This window comes from Nerophis ophidion, linkage group LG26 (assembly GCF_033978795.1).
Source record: "Nerophis ophidion isolate RoL-2023_Sa linkage group LG26, RoL_Noph_v1.0, whole genome shotgun sequence".
In the NCBI taxonomy this organism is placed as follows: domain Eukaryota; kingdom Metazoa; phylum Chordata; class Actinopteri; order Syngnathiformes; family Syngnathidae; genus Nerophis; species Nerophis ophidion.
The window spans coordinates 1739911-1758416 of record NC_084636.1 but is presented as its reverse complement, the minus strand read 5'-3'; the positions used below and the strand labels follow the sequence as shown (position 1 = coordinate 1758416).

General features: G+C 44.7%; 2 protein-coding genes across 3 annotated transcripts; both read left to right on the top strand.

The window, feature by feature from the left end:
- On the top strand, positions 1-8649 carry LOC133543645 (leucine-rich repeat-containing protein 24-like). 2 transcript variants are annotated; one of them, XM_061888329.1, is made up of 9 exons: positions 1-809; positions 3040-3129; positions 3662-3840; positions 3938-4024; positions 4080-4271; positions 5419-5587; positions 5662-5924; positions 5986-6543; positions 6673-8649. In XM_061888329.1, the coding sequence occupies exons 3-9, from the start codon at positions 3679-3681 to the stop codon at positions 7057-7059; spliced, it is 1818 nt and encodes a 605-aa protein (XP_061744313.1). In that variant the 5' UTR covers positions 1-809; positions 3040-3129; positions 3662-3678; the 3' UTR covers positions 7060-8649. The 2 variants fall into 2 exon arrangements, with proteins under 2 accessions (XP_061744313.1, XP_061744312.1); XM_061888328.1 differs by having other exon boundaries at positions 3037-3129.
- A 5916-nt stretch (positions 8650-14565) lies between these two features.
- On the top strand, positions 14566-16579 carry LOC133543771 (small integral membrane protein 24-like). Its single transcript, XM_061888555.1, has 3 exons — positions 14566-14692; positions 15849-15978; positions 16228-16579. Exons 1-3 carry the CDS (start codon positions 14629-14631, stop codon positions 16316-16318), a joined length of 285 nt encoding a protein of 94 aa, XP_061744539.1. The 5' UTR covers positions 14566-14628; the 3' UTR covers positions 16319-16579.
- Positions 16580-18506: the final 1927 nt, after the last annotated feature.

The window sequence follows — 18506 nt, the reverse complement described above, 5'->3', positions numbered from 1 at the left end:
CAGAAATACCCATTTTTTATATATATATAGATTTATTTATTAAAGGTAAATTGAGCCAATTGGCTATTTCTGGCAATGTATTTAAGTGTGTATCAAACTGGTAGCCCTTGGCATGAATCAGTACCCAAGCAGTAGCTCTTGCTTTGAAACAGGTTGCTGACCCCTGCTTTTAGGCATATGTTGTGATTTTTCTGTTCCAGTCCATTGTTGATATTTGGTGTCCATCATTTTGCTGAAGTCAAGTCGGTGGTTGTCAACATATGTCCACTTCCTGCACGTCTTTCACAACAAAGCACTTTTGTGTTCCTCTCCTTCGCCACTGAGCGACAGAACGGTCGTGCAGGTGAGATACGAGACTCGCAGCCGTTTGTAAAACTCCTTCAGAGTGTGAGAAAGAACAGCTCTGGACGTGATGAAGACACAATTAGACGCTGAACTAGGACGGGGCTTTTATTGTGGAAGCGAGGTGGGCGGAAATGAGCAGTGTACACGAAGGGGGGAAAAGGCGTGAGGAATCACCTGCGTGTATCGGCCGTGGTTTCGTGCTAAGATCCGCCAAACCAAGAACGACAACAACCTTCGCCATCCATCCTCCATCATCCATCTTTATCCACCTCCTCCACCCTCCACTCTCCACCTATTCCACGCTCCGCTCGGACGACGCCACGGGCCCGCCGGCTGCGCGCAAGCGTGGGAGCATCCAGCGATGCTCCATCCTCCGCATCCACAATAAAGGTGGACGATGAGCAGGTGCGGCGCGGGAAGACGTCACCTTCCTTCTCAGCGTCCGCCATTATTATCAGCAGCAGGTAACACAATAACAACACCACCTATTGGCAGCTTCACCTGTGTGTGAGTGTGTGTGTGTGTGTGTGTGTGTGTGTGTGTGTGTGTGTGTGTGTGTGTGTGTGTGTGTGTGTGTGTGTGTGTGTGTGTGTGTGTGTGTGTGCGTGTGCGTGTGCGTGTGTGTGTGTGTGCGTGTGTGTGTGTGTGTGTGTGTGTGTGTGTGCGTGTGTGTGTGTGCGTGTGTGTCCTTCTTGATTGAGACATGAAGAAGGTAAAGTAAATTATTTGCACCTCAAAATGAGGGTGGTCCCAAAAAGGAGGGATTTTTCTAATTGACTGTGTGTCGTTTTTAAAAGTGCTCCCCCTCTGGTCAACATCTGAAATAACAAGTGTGTGCAACAATTTGAAGTGCTCCCTCTCTGGTCAACATCTGAAATAACAAGTGTGTGCAACAATTTGAAGTGCTCCCCCTCAGGTCAACATATGAAATAACAAGTGTGTGCAACAATTTGAAGTGCTCCCCCTCTGGTCAACATATGAAATAACAAGTGTGTGCAACAATTTGAAGTGCTCTCCCTCTGGTCAACATATGAAATAACAAGTGTGTGCAACAATTTGAAGTGCTCTCCCTCTGGTCAACATATGAAATAACAAGTGTGTGCAACAATTTGAAGTGCTCCCCCTCTGGTCAACATATGAAATAACAAGTGTGTGCAACAATTTGAAGTGCTCCCCCTCTGGTCAACATATGAAATAACAAGTGTGTGCAACAATTTGAAGTGCTCCCCCTCTGGTCAACATATGAAATAACAAGTGTGTGTAAGAAATTGTAATGCGCCCCCTTTGGCCAAAATTAATAAAATAACTATGTATATAGAGACCTGTAATAACTTGAAGTAAATAAGATTAAAAAACAATTACAAACAAAATAATAAAAATAATGTACTAAAAGTAGTCTTTTTCCCACAACTTTTTTATTATAAAAATCGGGAACAATTTCTCATATTCTTTCTGTTTCTGTAATATTGCAACATTTTCTCATAAAATGATTACTTTTTAATGCAAAATTGTGACATTTGTCAAAATTCCGACTCATCACAATATTGACAATTTTTTTTTAATTGTTCTTGTAAAATGGTGACATTTGTTGAGTAAAAATTAGTAAAATTCCGATTATTATTAAAATATTGCCAAAAGTTTAAGGTTTTTTTATACAATTGTGACTGTCGTCGAGTAAAATGATGACTCTTTTCATAAAATTGCCTAAATTTGAAGCTTTTCTTGTCAAATTGCGAGTTTAAGTGAGTAAGTATATAATATTTCACAAATTGTAACTCCCTCCAAATAGCACAGACACAATGGCTTTCTTGAACTGATTTATTGAAGGCTTTCTTTCCCTTCAATTCACCGTGAAAACTGTTAATAAAATAAAGCACGTTACAAACGTAAAAATAACATGCACAGCATGTGGCTCAAACATTTACCGAAGTAAAATACAAACAGAAATGACAAATACCTCGTTGGCCTGCATGCTTCTTTTAGGAGGAAATTGTGATCTTCTGGCTGTCATAGCCCAAACGCTGAAAGTCCTTGTGACACTTTTTAGTCCTTGTAACCATCAGTCGCTCTCTTTATCCCTTCTCATTGCATCAAACAGATTTTCCTCATACCCGGAAGTAGCTTCCTTATGTCCCTTCACAGACCAATCGAGACACTTCAAAACAAACACATGCCCACAAACCCAACAAAAAGGCATGAAATTACATTTTTAACCATAGTAACTTAAATAAAGCCTTCTTATGAACTTTTATACATTTTGATTTAAATTCCCTTTTGTGAACTTAACTTATTCTGTTTTTAGAGAAATAAAACAAATTATAATTATTAGTTGCAACAGTTACACAAATATTCAGTTTTTCTTGTAAAATTTTGACGCGCGTTGAGTAAAATGACAACTTTTATTATAATACTGCCAAAATTCTCACTTTGTCTTGGGAAATTCCAACTCATTTTTCACGACAAGCTTTTTTATAGGTGCATAGTATGTATATATTATTCATGTTGTAAATACATAAATTGTGTGTGTGTGTGTGTGTGTGTGTGTGTGTGTGTGTGTGTGTGTGTGTGTGTGTGTCTCATTTTCCAAAAAGCAGGTTAAGTGAAAGAAAAAAGTTTTCTGTGTGTCAAAGTGAGAGTCAGTTACCATGGTAACTTAGTCTGTGAGCTGTCCCTGCTTTCTTTGTCTCCTAGCAGAATATTTATTGCTGAGGATTCATGTCAAGAGAGGACTTTGAGCCACCAGGTGTGAAGTTGGCCAAACATTCAAATAATTGGCCAGTTTGTGTAAGTTATTCTAAAGTACATTTTATGACTAGTGATGTCACACACACACACACACACACACACACACACACACCCTTCCTGGCAAAATCCCCCCAAACTAAAGAAAATAGAAATAGAAATATACCTCAGATTTTAGTACATAATATGTATGCAAAGTGACTTGCTTTGTTGTAGAATAGATACAATACATATATATATACATACATATTTGATTATATTTACTTTGCATTGACTTGACATGTCAAATATAAATTAAAACAAATTAAACATTTTCAGCAACCTCCATTTTTTGTTGAACCTAAACTAAAATGAGATTTTATTCCACATCAATCCTCCACTTTATTCAAGCGGTGTCACAATTCAACTTGTGCATGGAGTCTGGTGGCAATGATCGGTCACTTCAGTCCAATAGGATTTTATTATTCATTTCTCCTTAAAAATAGAAACAAAACCAAGCGTTTGTTAATTTATGGCGCCAAGAGTGATCATTTCGCCATCAAGCTCGTTTGTGAACATTTGCTAAACTCCTCAGCTTGGTCCGCCGTCGCCATGGTGCCGCCCCTCCTGTCCACGTTCCTCCTCTGGCTCCTCCCCCAGGCCGCCGCCGCCTTCGCCACCTGCCCGGCGAGCTGCCGCTGCTACAGTCTGACGGTGGAGTGCGGCTCCACGGGCCTCCAGAGCGTCCCCAAACACGTGCCCCCGCCCACTCAGGTGCCCTCCTTCCCCTCCAGCCCTGCAGGGGGCAGTAACCAGTGGACAGTGGGTTCTTTGTTTTGATTGGCGCGTGTACCTCTTTGTCTCCCGGCAGACGGTCTTCCTGCAGGACAACGTGATTGGTCAGATCCGCCGTCAGGACCTGGCTCTTCTCCGACACCTGCACTACCTCTACCTGCAGGTGCGCACATTACGCCAGGTCTTGCTTTGCAAACGTCAACATCCGTCCTTTCCAGAACAACACCATCTCGGCCGTGGAGCCCGGCTCCTTCCAGAACCAGGCCAAGCTCTTGGAGCTGGCTCTGAACGGGAACAGGATCCACTTGGTGACGGCCGACATGTTCCAGGGACTGGAGCACCTGCGCATTCTTTACCTGGCGGGGAACGACATCACGCGGCTGCTCGACCACACCTTCCGTGGCTTGCAGGTCAGACTGACCCCTTCTTGGTCTAGAACTCCTTAGAACAGGTCAAACCAACCGGCGGCTTGTGGACCACATCCACAGTCAAAGACTTTTTCGCAGCGAAAACACTTGAGTGGTCCTGTTTTATGGAGGAACTTGGATCCTCGCATCTCACCACACCTGAAGTCACATCATTGGTACCTTCACCTTAACTTGCACTGACATTTGAACCTTGCTAGCACCAAACTTATGATTTGCATTGTCAGGTTCAAACACCCACGACATCTATTAAACAGACAAGAAGCAAGGAATTAAACAAAGACGGGATTCAATTTAGCTCAATGAGGAGAGCTTGTACACCTGTACTCTTCTACAGTGTCGTCCCACGCTCTGACCAAAGGATTGCAGGCCTCTTCTTTTATTTGGACTTTCCCTGATTACGTGGCAACGGCTGTTTATAAGGGGAGAGGGGGTCGTAAACAGCTGTTGCCCTCGGTCACAAAACAGTTCAAAGAAAAGATGCTTGGAGCTTGCGTCAGGTCCCGCTTCCTCTCTGCTTTTTAAATCTCGGGTCAAGACAATATCTTCCTGTTGGATCACAATAGATCAAAGAAACCGACACCTTCATGTCGCTTCCCATCGTACACAGTGGAGTTTTACAAGCCTTTTGCTTGGTAAGATCAAAGACAGCTTTTGTCTGCTCGCCGGGAACTCATTGGAACAGAAAGTTTTGTGATAACTTACATGAAATTATTCTGACATGCATAGTTCAGGCGTTCCTCAAGGCGCCCCTTTAAGTACCCTCCTTTTTGCCAGTTAAACATTTCTTTTATAATCAGATTTTTCCAACTGCTGTAGCTTGTTTACTTCCGATAGAGTCAGCAGTCAACGTCTTCAGTTATACAGGAGGTGTTCCTCAAGGTTCCGTTTCAGGTCCTCTCTTTTTCATCGTTTGGGCTTTTCAAATTGTGGCCTCCGAGTTCAGTTCAAAAAACATTTTTTGCAGCAGATTCTTAAAAATTACGTGAGTGTTGTCATTGAGATGATCTTTTTTTGCAGAAGGTCCTAAAAACAGCCTGACTAAATAAACCAAAATGAACAGATCTCCAGGATCTAGAAAGTAGGAGTGGTGGTGGTTTGTGGTTGAGAAGGCTGTGTGGTGTGTCTGCAGCGCCTCCAGGAGCTCCACCTGCAGCACAACAGCATTGAGGTTCTGGCCGACCAGGCGCTGGTGGGTCTGACCTCGCTGGCTCTGCTGGACCTCAGCAGGAACCATCTTCACACCATCGGCCCGGCCACGCTGCGACCACTCGTCAGTCTGCAGGTGCTCCGGATCACAGGTGATTCCCTGGCCGGGCGTCTCCTCCCCAAAAAGGGGTTTCTTTACCCGCTGAAACGGACCTGTGCTCTCCAGACAACCCGTGGCGCTGCGACTGCGCCCTCCACTGGTTGCGGAGCTGGATCGACGAGGAAGGCCAGCGGCTGCTCAGCACGGCCGAGCGTCGCATGGCGTGCTCCGAGCCGCCACGTCTGTCCCACCTGAGCCTGGTGGAGGTGCCGCTCAACAGCCTGGTCTGCATCCCCCCGCTGGTGCAGCTGGATCCCAAGCGGCTGGCGGTGCGTCTGGGCGAGAGCCTGCGGGTGTCTTGCCACGCCTCCGGCTACCCACGGCCGCAGGTAAGGCCCAGGTAACACCTGGAGTAAAGTGGATGTACGGTAAAGTGGCGCACACCTGCAGGTGACGTGGAGGAAGGCGACGCAGGGAAAGGCGGCGCCGTCTCCCAGAGGTCTGGTGCAAGAAGTGGGGGGCGGAGCCAGAAGCGCGGGCAGAGCCGAGGAGCCCTCGGAGGGCGGCCGAGCGAGCGTGCAGAAAAGCAACGGCGAGCACTTTGACCCCGACACGGGCAGCGGCATGCTGTTCCTGAGCAACGTCACCGTGGCCCACGCCGGCTTTTACGAGTGCGAGGCGTGGAACGCAGGGGGCGTGGCCAGGGTGACTTTCCAGCTGGCCATCAACTCCTCCTCTTCCTCCTCCTCCATCTGGGCCACCTGGTCGCAGGTGACCCCTCCCCACTCACGCAACTGGCCCCGCCTGAGGAGCCCCGGCCCCGCCTCCGACGTGAGCCGGGAGCCCCTCTATGCGCTGGGCAGCATGGCTTTCGGCGCGCTGGGTGCCGCCACGCAGACGGCCATCGCGGCGGGCATCTCGCTGCTGGCTCTGACGGCGCTGCTGCTGGTGGCCATGATCTACAGCCGCCATCAGCAAGGAGACAAGGAGGCCGACGCCGCTGACCAGGTGCGTACCAAAATCTTAGGTTCAAAAAGGGTGCAGACTTGGGGACTCAAAACCAGCATCATATATCATCACCCCCTCTGGTGGTTGGTTGTGGTACTGCTGTCAAATCATGTGACCTGCACCCCGCAGGAGGAGAGCATCCTGTACGTCAACGACTACTCGGACGGCCCGACCACGTTCGCCCAGCTGGAGGAGTACCGCGACGAGCGAGGCCACGAGATGTACGTCCTGAACCGGGCAAAGCCGGTGCTGCCCCCGGCCCCGCCCACCACCAGCCTGGGCTGCCCCGCCCCTTCCGACACCAGCAGCCTCAGCGCCTCCTCGGGGGCGGGCCAGCCGGCGATCCCGCCCCTCAGTAAGCAGCTGCAGGCGGACGGTGACATTCGGACCATGAGGAGAATGGCGGGGGAGGGCGGGGAGGCGGAGCCGGTGATGACGTCGGAGGGCGAGGGGATGTTTGTGAACCACACGGGCTTGTTTGTGGACTCGCAGATGGCCTACGAGATCCACTGCTGAGGCCACAGCACACCTGCTGGTCACAATGAGAACTGCAACAGGAAGCTGACACTGTGACCTCACACGCCAAAATGACTGGGGGCGCTTTTATCAGAACCCCCCCAGCAGGATTATGTTCTGGTAGACGTTATTGCTTCTCTGGCCTCTGGGGGCACTGTTGAGCAGCTTGGTCGCTCTATCGCTTTCTTTATGAGTGTTTCCCCTTATTGTTGTGCACGTACCTGCGCCGCGTTGTCCTGACCGTGCTTTTAAAGACAATGTCAAAGAGCCCCCCTGATTTTCCATCCCACCATGCGTTTTGTCGGCCGACTATAAGGTTGTGAGTTCAAACCCCGGCCGAGTCATACCAAAGACTATAAAAATGAGAGCCATTTCCTCCCTGCTTGGCACTCAGCATCAAGGCTTGGACTTGGGGGTTAAATCACCTAAATTACCGTATTTCTTTGAATTGCCGCCAGGTATATAGTATGCGCCTGCCTAGAATTTCCACCGGGTCAAACTCGTCACGTCACGAGTGACACTTCACCTGTCATCATTTTCAAAATGGAGGAGGCTAATTTGAATCATTTGAAATCGCATAAAGGGAAGCAGATTAAGAGCTATTCAGTAGGATTTAAGGTCCAAGCTATTGAATATGCTAATAAGAACAGTAAGCAGCTATGTTTTATTAATATACCGTAGCTGCGTGTGTCAAATATGAGTCATTAAATGACTCCCGCCTCCTGGTGGTAGAGGGCGCTAGTGATCCTTCTTGCGACTACTCGGCTGCAGAAGAAGTGACAACAAGCAGCAAGAGTGAGCAGCCATCCTTTATTTTTTCCTCTTGCTTGCACTTTTAACATGGAGGATTACATATCTAAAATAAAACTGTTTTCTAAACTGGACTTTCAATCGAAGCAGGAGGTAATTAAGGAAGATCTCCATCGAGACAGAGAGACTTTTAAAACTGAAGAAAGATAAGGAAGACTTCTATAAACAAGTTATCGATGCTTTTGATCAGAAGGAGCTGCGTATGGACTTCATTTATAAGTAAAGGTAAGACCATAATAACGTTTTTTTTAATTAAATGTGCTTTTCATGATAGTATCCTTACATCACACTCAAATGTATAAGCGCAGGCCTAAATTTACCGCATGCCTTTGGTAATTGCCGGAGTGAGAAGAAGTTTTAAATTAATTAGCGCCCCGACGGCAATTCAAGGAAATACGTTATTCCCAGGCGTGGCCACCGCTGCTGCTCACTGCTCCCCTCACCTCCCAGGGGGTAATCAAGGGTAATGGGTCAAATGCAGAGGACACATTTCCCCACATCTAGTGTGTGTGTGTGTGTGTGTGTGTGTGTGTGTGTGTGTGTGACTATCATTGCGACTTTAACTTAGCTTGACCTTGTTAGCATGCCGCAGCCCTCCTGGGTTTCATGTTTCCTTGTTAAAGCCTGGATGTTTTTTTTGAGGTCATTTTTATTTGAATGATTTTTAATGTTAATGTTTTTGTCTCCCAACGATGCCAACATTTCTTATCCTAAAAAGGATCTTTTTGTGCATCCACACTCACTGTGAGGGTGTCGCCAATAAACAAACTGCTGACGATGGTTAGCTTCTCGGCTTCATTTAGCAACCAAAAGTAAAGTGGATGGCAGACCTCCTCCCGCTGTAGCAGGGGTCCCCAACTCTTTGTCCAAGAGACGGAATTGTTCTCAGCGGACACTGCAGGGGCCAGAATTGTTAATAGAATACAAATAATAATATTGGTACATGTTATCTATTCACCCTGACTGGGATTTGAACCCTTTTGCCAATCGTTCAAAAACATTATGAAAGACTTGACAACGCATGTATTTTTTAAGAAGAAATCTCCGCTTATTAGTGATTCCCAGAGCCCCCCAAAAAAGTCTGCGGGCTATAGAGCGTTTTCTATTGGGGCTCCAGTACTCTGGAATGTTCTAGCAGTAACAGTTGGAGATGCTACCTCAGTAGAAACATTTAAGTCCCATCTTAAAACTCATTTGTATGCTCTAGCCTTTAAATAGACCCCCCTTTTTGTAACCAGTTGATCTGCCGTTTCTTTTCTGCTCTGTCCCCCTCTCCTTCGTGGAAAGGGGGCCACAGATTTGCTGACCACAGATGATTTGCTAGCTGTCCAAAGTCAGGACCCAGGGTGGACCACTCATCTGTGCATCAGGTGAGGGTGTCTCTGCGATGCTGACCTGTGTCTGCTCGGTATGGTCTCTTGCTGGCCCCACTATGGACTGGACTCTATTATGTTAGATCCACTATGGACTGGACTCTATTATGTTAGATCCACTATGGACTGGACTCTCACACTATTATGTTAGATCCACTATGGACTGGACTCTCACACTATTATGTTAGATCCACTATGGACTGGACTCTCACACTATTATGTTAGATCCACTATGGACTGGACTCTCACACTATTATGTTAGATCCACTATGGACTGGACTCTCACACTATTATGTTAGATCCACTATGGACTGGACTCTCACACTATTATGTTAGATCCACTATGGACTGGAGTCTCACACTATTATGTTAGATCCACTATGGACTGGACTCTCACTATTATGTTAGATCCACTATGGACTGGACTCTCACACTATTATGTTAGATCCACTATGGACTGGACTCCCACTATTATGTTAGATCCACTATGGACTGGACTCTCACACTATTATGTTAGATCCACTATGGACTGGACTCACACTATTATGTTAGATCCACTATGGACTGGACTCTCACACTATTATGTTAGATCCACTATGGACTGGACTCTCACACTATTATGTTAGATCCACTATGGACTGGACTCTCACTATTATGTTGGATCCACTATGGACTGGACTATCACTATTAAGTTAGATCCACTATGGACTGGACTCATGGTGGTCCTAAAAAGACCTGCAGATCCCCGATTGTGATAAGACACACTCAATACAACTAAAAACAGTCTTTTTTAACGCAGAGTCTGTGTGTGTATGTATGTATGTATATATATACATATGTGTATATATATGTGCCTGTGTGTATATATATGTATGTATGTGTGTGTGTGTATATATATATATATATGTGTGTGTATATATATGTATACAGTATGTATATATGGCAGCACGGTGGTAGAGGGGTTAGTGCGTCTGCCTCACAATACAAAGGTCCTTAGTAGTCAGGGTTCAATCCCGGGCTCGGGATCTTTCTGTGTGGAGTTTGCATGTTCTCCCTGTGACTGTATGGGTTTCCTCCGGGTACTCCTGCTTCCTCCTACCTCCAAAGACATGCACCTGGGGATAGGCCCCTCCCACCTCCAAAGACATGCACCTGGGGATAGGCCCCTCCCACCTCCAAAGACATGCACCTGGGGATAGGCCCCTCCCACCTCCAAAGACATGCACCTGGGGATAGGCCCCTCCCACCTCCAAAGACATGCACCTAGGGATAGGCCCCTCCCACCTCCAAAGTAATGCACTTGCGGATAGGCCCCTCCCACCTCCAAAGTAATGCACTTGTGGATAGGCCCCTCCCACCTCCAAAGTAATGCACTTGCGGAGAGGCCCCTCCCACCTCCAAAGACATGCACCTAGGGATAGGCCCCTCCCACCTCCAAAGACATCCACCTGAGGATAAGCCCCTCCCACCTCCAAAGTCATGCACCTAGGGATAGGCCCCTCCCACCTCCAAAGACATGCACTTGGGGATAGGCCCCTCCCACCTCCAAAGACATGCACTTGGGGATTGGCCCCTCCCACTTCCAAAGACTTGCACCTAGGGATAGGCCCCTCCCACCTCCAAAGACATGCACCTGGGGATAGGCCCCTCCCACCTCCAAAGACATGCACCTGGGGAAAGGCCCCTCCCACCTCCAAAGACATGCACCTGGGGATAGGCCCCTCCCTCCTCCAAAGACATGCACCTGGGGATAGGCCCCTCCCACCTCCAAAGACATGCACCTGGGGATAGGCCCCTCCCACCTCCAAAGACATGCACCTGGGGATAGGCCCCTCCCACCTCCAAAGACATGCACCTGGGGATAGGTTGATTGGCAACACTAAATGGTCCCTAGTGTGTGAATGTGAGTGTGAATGTTGTCTGTCTATCTGTGTTGGCCCTGTGATGAGGTGGCGACTTGTCCAGGGTGTACCCCGCCTCCAGCCCGATTGTAGCTGAGATAGGCACCTACGACCCCAAAGGGAATAAGCGGTAGGAAATGGATGGATGGATGGATGGATATGTATATACATGTGTACGTGTATATACATATATATAAGTGTGTGTGTGTACATATATATATATGTATGTGTATACAAATGTGTATATATGTATATGTACATTTGTGTATGTATGTGTATATATATATATGTGTATATATGTATATTCATGTATGTATGTGTATATATATATATGTATGAATGTGTGTATATATGTATATGTATATATATATTGGTGTTTGTATATATGTGTACATTTGTATATGTACATTTATGTATGTATATATATATATACTGTATATGTATTATATATATATATGTGTATATTTACATGTGTGTATATGTATGTGTTTTACACGTATGTATATATGTATCATACATATATATATATTATACACATATACATATACATATATATATATATATACATATATACCGTATTTCCTTGAATTTCCGCAGGGTGTATAGTATGCACCTGCTATGAATTACTGCAGGGTCAAACTTGCTTTGCAAAATAATTAGCGCATGCCTGGTATTACCACCTGGTCAAACTTGTGACACTTCATCATTTTCAAAATGGAGGAGGCTGATTTCAATACTGGTAATTTGAAATCGCATAAAGGGAAGAAGATTAAGAGCTATTGAGTACGATTTAAGGTTCAAGCTTACATCACACTCAAATTTTTACTGCATGCCTTTGGTAAGCGCAGGAGTGAGAAGAGGTTTTAGCGCATACTTACTTTTACTGCATGCCTTTGGTAAGCGCAGGACTAAGAAGAGTCTTTAAATTAATTAGCGCCCCAGCTAATTATATATATATATATATATATATATATATATATATATATATATATATATATATATATATATATATATATATATATAGTGTCTTTATTTTGCCGTTTTTAATTGATTAGTATTAATTAGTACAACCCTATTCGGAATTTATAGTAATTGTTGATTTTCCTTCTGTGCTCAAGTTGAATGATGGTGAGCCTGATAAAGCACCCGAGGAGGACGTGTTGGAGCGCCGAGAGGTGCAGAGCTCCACTCAGAGAAGGCCCAAAGATGGGGGATCTACCCAAACACCAGTGGAGTTTAGGGCCAGAAGAAGAGAGAGGTTGTGGAATTCTAATCTTTTTATTGACTCGCCACCTGCGGCGATCACAAGGCGCACTTTAAACCGCCTTTTGCTGCGGCAGTTGTACGGCGAGAGGGAAGGGACAAATGAAGAGGTGGATCAGTGTTGGTCAGCTGAGAAGTGCAGGCGGGGGCTTCAGGACTGTGGTGGAAGGACAGCCTGCACTGGGGCCCCACCTCGCCAGGCCCCGGGGGGGTAGAGTCCTGCCACGGAGTTTGTGGGATTATCATCAAATAATCAAAATGTTATTTAATCATTCTTTTGACAATGGAATCCAATCATGCCAATGATGATATTGATGGATTATTGGATGTTTCAGATCAATTATATTGGTGGGCGACTTCCTCCTCCTAGAATTAGGAGGACAGCCATTGTCTGTCTGTCATCCTGAAGGAGTGAGGAGTGATATAGTTTGTTTACCACTAAATATGTTTTTTTTGATTATATAGAAAGTCAACCACGGTGAATATTTTTTGTCTGTGAAAATAAATGATCGACATTTTGAATCGGGAAGTATCTCCCCGAGTGCTTATTAGGAATTTAGTGCGTCATAAAACCTCCTCAAGGCTACTCTGCTAAATTTATTTTTATTTATTCTAACCCTTTTTGGAACGACCGAGTAGCCGCAACTGCTTGGCTTTGTCTTCCTGAAATAAGCAGGGGCGTCCATGATAACGTTGCTTGGATGACAACATATGTTGCTGCAAAACCTGTATGGACCATTCAGCATTAATGGTGCCTTCACAGATGTGTAAGTTACCCATGCCTTGGGCACTAATGCACCCCCATACCATCACAGATGCTGACTTTTGAACTTTGCACCCATAACAATCCGGGTGGTTATTTTCCTCTTTGTTCCGGAGGACACCACGTCCACAGTTTCCAAATATAATTTGAATTGTGGACTCGTCAGACCACAGAACACTTTTCCACTTTGCATCTGTCCATCATAGATGAGCTCGGGCCCAGCCAAGCCAACGGCATTTCAGGGTGTTGTTGATAAATGGCTTTCACTTTGCATAGTAGGGTTTTAACTTGCACTTACAGATGTAGCGACCAACTGTAGTTACTGACAGTGGTTTTATGAAGTGTTCCTGAGGCCATGTGGTGATATCCTTTACACACTGATATCGGTTTTTGGTGCAGTACCGCCTGAGGGATCAAAAGTCTCTAATATCATCGCTTACGTGCAGTGATTTCCAAGGGATCCCCTGAACTTTTTGATGATTTTTACGGACCATAGATGGTAAAATCCCTAAATTCCTTGCAATAGCTCGTTGAGAAATGTTGTTCTAAAACTGTTTGACAATTTGCTTACAAATTGGTGACCCTCGCCCCATCCTTGTTTGTGAATTACTTAGCATTTCATGGAAGCTGTTTTTATACCCAATCATGGCACCCACCTGTTCCCAATTAGCCTGCACACCTGTGAGGATTCCTCAACTTTATCAGTATTTATTGCCACCTTTCCCAACTTCTTTGTCATGTGTTACTGGCATCAAATTCTAAAGTTAATGATTATTTGCCCAAAAAAAAATGTTTATCAAGAATGGGAAAGAATTCCACTTTCAAAGCTTCAACAATTAGTTTCCTCAGTTCCAAAACGTTTATGGAGTGTTGTTAAAAGAAAAGGTGATGTAACACAGTGGTGAACATGCCCTTTCCCAACTACTTTGGCACGTGTTGCAGCCATGAAATTCTAAGTTAATTATTATTTGCAAAAAAACAAAAAGTTTATGAGTTTGAACATCAAATATGTTGTCTTTGTAGCATATTCAACTGAATATGGGTTGAAAAGGATTTGCAAATCATTGTATTCTGTTTATATTTACATCCAACACTATTTCCCAACTCATATGGAAACAGGGTTTGTAGATGATTCGCCTGAGAAGCTGGACAGGACACAAAAAATAAAATAAATAGATAAATAATAATAGTAATGATTCAGATATTGTTAGACTGCAACAATCATAAAAAAAGGTTGCGAAACACTGTTTTTGTTTACCGACCACAAGTTTTATGTCCCACACGGATGCACTTAAGTGGTTATCAGGCGTTAATGACGGTGACAATGTGTGCGTTGCTAATGAATAACGCCGACACGCCCAGATTGGCCGCAGGAAGACAGGTGAACTTTGACCACGGTAGAAAGTCTCGGCCTGCTTGAGGATCCTGTGTGGGAAGGAGCTGATCGGAAGACTTCAGCATGATTTGGCCTTTTATTCTCTGGGCCGGCCTGCAAACTGCGGCCCAGTGCTCGGCTCACAAAGGTAAACAAACGCTTGCGTTGGGAATTTTTCATTGGAATCGGAAAGAAAAAAAGAGCGTGGATTGTTTTGTCGACGAGTCTCACGGGGTTTTACCCAGAGGATGGTGATGGTCTGCCATTGGAGCGCTTACGTGGTGTTTGTGTGTCAGGTGTCTGAGTGCACTTACGTGGTGTTTGTGTGTCAGGTGTCTGAGTGCACTTACGTGGTGTTTGTGTGTCAGGTGTCTGAGTGCACTTACGTGGTGTTTGTGTGTCAGGTGTCTGAGGGCACTTACGTGGTGTTTGTGTGTCAGGTGTCTGAGTGCACTTACGTGGTGTTTGTGTGTCAGGTGTCTGAGTGCACTTACGTGGTGTTTGTGTGTCAGGTGTCTGAGTGCACTTACGTGGTGTTTGTGTGTCAGGTGTCTGAGTGCACTTACGTGGTGTTTGTGTGTCAGGTGTCTGAGTGCACTTACGTGGTGTTTGTGTGTCAGGTGCACGAGCGGCCAGGGGGTCTGAGCGCCCTTACGTGGTCATTGATTGTATGTCAGGTGGCCAGGGGGTCTGAGTGCACTTACGTGGTGTTTGTGTGTCAGGTGGCTGGGTGTCTGAGTGCACTTACGTGGTGTTTGTGTGTCAGGTGGCCAGGGGGTGTGAGTGCACTTACGTGGTGTTTGTGTGTCAGGTGGCCAGGGGGTCTGAGTGCACTTACGTGGTGTTTGTGTGTCAGGTGGCCAGGGGGTCTGAGTGCACTTACGTGGTGTTTGTGTGTCAGGTGGCCAGGGGGTGTGAGTGCACTTACGTGGTGTTTGTGTGTCAGGTGGCCAGGGGGTGTGAGTGCACTTACAGTACGTGGTGTTTGTGTGTCAGGTGCACGGGCGGCCAGGGGGTGTGAGTGCACTTACGTGGTGTTTGTGTGTCAGGTGAACAGGGTGTCTGAGTGCACTTACAGTACGTGGTGTTTGTGTGTCAGGTGCACGGGCGGCCAGGGGGTCTGAGTGCGCTTATGTGGTGTTTGTGTGTCAGGTGGCCAGGAGGTCTGAGTGCACTTATAGTACGTGGTGTTTGTGTGTCAGGTGCATGAGCGGCCAGGGGGTCTGAGCGCCCTTACGTGGTCATTGATTGTGTGTCAGGTGGCCAGGGGGTGTGAGTGCCTTTACGTGGTGTTTGTGTGTCAGGTGTACGGGCGGCCAGGGGGTCTGAGTCGGTGACGCTGCAGCCTTGGTTGACGGGTCTGACAGCCGTGGTTATCTTCCTCTTCCTTGTCTTCGTCATTGTTGTCATCAGAAGACTGCTGCAGAAGAACAGGTCACACACACACACACACACACACACACACACACACACACACACATATATATATATATATATATATATATATATATATATATATATGTGTGTGTGTGTGTGTGTGTAAAAAATTGGACAGCACAATTATCATTTTCAGCTCAGTGTTGAATGTTACATAAAAAAATAGATGAAGTTATTGAAGATTTAAGATTTATTAACCCATGAACACAGAAGGACTAACCTGCTTGTTGTTGGCTTGTGTCACAGGTGGGAGGAAGACAAGCAGGAGGATGTGTTTGGATATGAGAACAAGGTAGTGGAGATGGAGGAAGATGACGTGAAGAACACCTACTTTTAGGAGCAGTGGAAGACTTTTGTTTGTGAGCTGACTGACATCATCAACCACTGAGCAGCTTTCTTTCAGAAACATCTTCTTCATGATGATGATGATGAATATTAGTATGTAGTTTTCACAGCCTTATTCCAAAATGGTATCCGCTCATTTTATCCCTCATAATTCTCCAAAATGACAACATTAAACACAGTTTTGGTGATTTTTGCAAATGTGTTCAAGTAAATAAATAAGAAATCATGTAAGTATTCTTGTCACAAAGCTGAATGTGGTGCATTCATTTTTGTACTCATACTCCTTGAGATGTTTCTACAGCTTTATTGTCGTCCACCTTATGGGTGAATTACAAAGTCTTCACTTGTCCAGCCGAGCATCGCCCAATTAAAAAAGGCCTAATCAAAGTAATCGAAGCCTTCAAACCTGCTTTGATCACCTATGCAGTACTCCCGCCAGCCAGCGGGGGGCAACAGCCAGGTTTATGTGTCACAGTGAGGCAGCAGCGGGGTGAGTAGAAGACAACTCATTCAAACACTGAGATTAAAAAAATCCAAATAAATTGCAAAAATTGGACTTTTAACAACAAATGGACAACAAAGTACGACAATTCTGCCCCGAGTAACTGCTTAAGTCATTGTTTTTATGTTGGACCTTTTAAGCGACGAACACAGTGTTGTAGTTAAGAAGCAACAAGTGTAAACTTCATCTTGAAACTTGGTCAAATGTCTTTAAATAATTATTGTGCATACATATATTTATTTTCTTTTGGATCCAAATTACTGGTATTGTAATGTATTTTGTATTCGGGGTCGTAGTGTTTGTTGTTTTTTTTATCTGAAAGTAACTGGCGATTAAAACGCGTTTAATACATGTAGCGCTAAATTTGACCAGTAGAGGGCAATATAGATACATCTTAGGTTTAATTGTGTGTAAAGTGGGTGTTGTTTTGCTTCTGGGTAAACATCCATATATTTTCTACCGCTTGTCCCGTTCGTGGTCGCGGCGGGTGATGGAGCCTGTTTCAGCTGCATTTGGGCAGAAGGCGGGGTACACCCTGGACAAGTCGCCACCTCATCACAGGGCCAACACATACATCTGTAGTTTATTGTGGGAATGTATTGATTGATTGATTGATTGAGACTTTTATTATTAGATTGCACAGTACAGTACATATTCTGCACAATTGACCACTAAATGGTAACACCCCAATAAGTTTTTCAACTTATTTTAAGTCGGGGTCCACGTTAATCAATTCATGGTAACGCTAAACATTCTATTTACTTCTGTAAAATACACAATGGAAATTTTTTGGTAAAATTTGCAATCAACATTATACTTTTGTAATGTTTAAAGGAATAAGTGTAAAAATAATAAAACTTAGGAAGGAAAATATCTCAATACCTAACATAACTTCTGAAGCTTCTCTCTCTTCATGCTGTCAACTATCTGTGTGGCTGCACACGCTGGACGGAGTAACAGGGGTAGAATAATAATTTATTGACAGTGCAGTGTAATAGTAGCTGATGTATTTATTTACTTTGTAATTAAGTAAACGCAGTCTCAAAGGAATAACCCGTGGAGGCACTTTCTAACAAAACATGCACATGTCGTTGTCCGGCCCCTGAGCCCCTTTGGCTCTTGAAACTGTGGCCCTCTTCACTATGTGGTTGAATAGCCCAGATTTAGGGAGTTATGTGTAGAATTGTAAAATAAACGTGTTGTTTTTCATTTTGTAATAGAGCTGTAGCTTAACATATTGACAAATATGTTAAGTGAAGCACTTTAAAAGTTTTTAGTCTCAGTGCACCAGGTGTTCTTAACTTTTTAGACCTTGGGGCTCAACTTTTTCACTACACTACATAGGGGCCCAGGCCCCACTGCATTAGTAATCTTACTCTTATTTTAATTATCTGCAAAAATGATATCTAACCTACTTACAGTTTAAGAGGAGAAACCTTGTGAAATGATATGAAACCATGTGGTATTTAAAAATATCATCAAGGCTTAGGTCGGGCTGATTTCAAAATTGATACGAATCAAATATACTGTAAAATAAGTGACTCTTAAAAAATGATTTAAAACAGATTTAAATACACAGTGCTAAAATAAATTATTTATCACTAAATTAAGGATAAGTGTCATATTTTCCGGACCATAATCCAAATCCAAACAAATTCTTTTGTTTTTCTCAAAACTC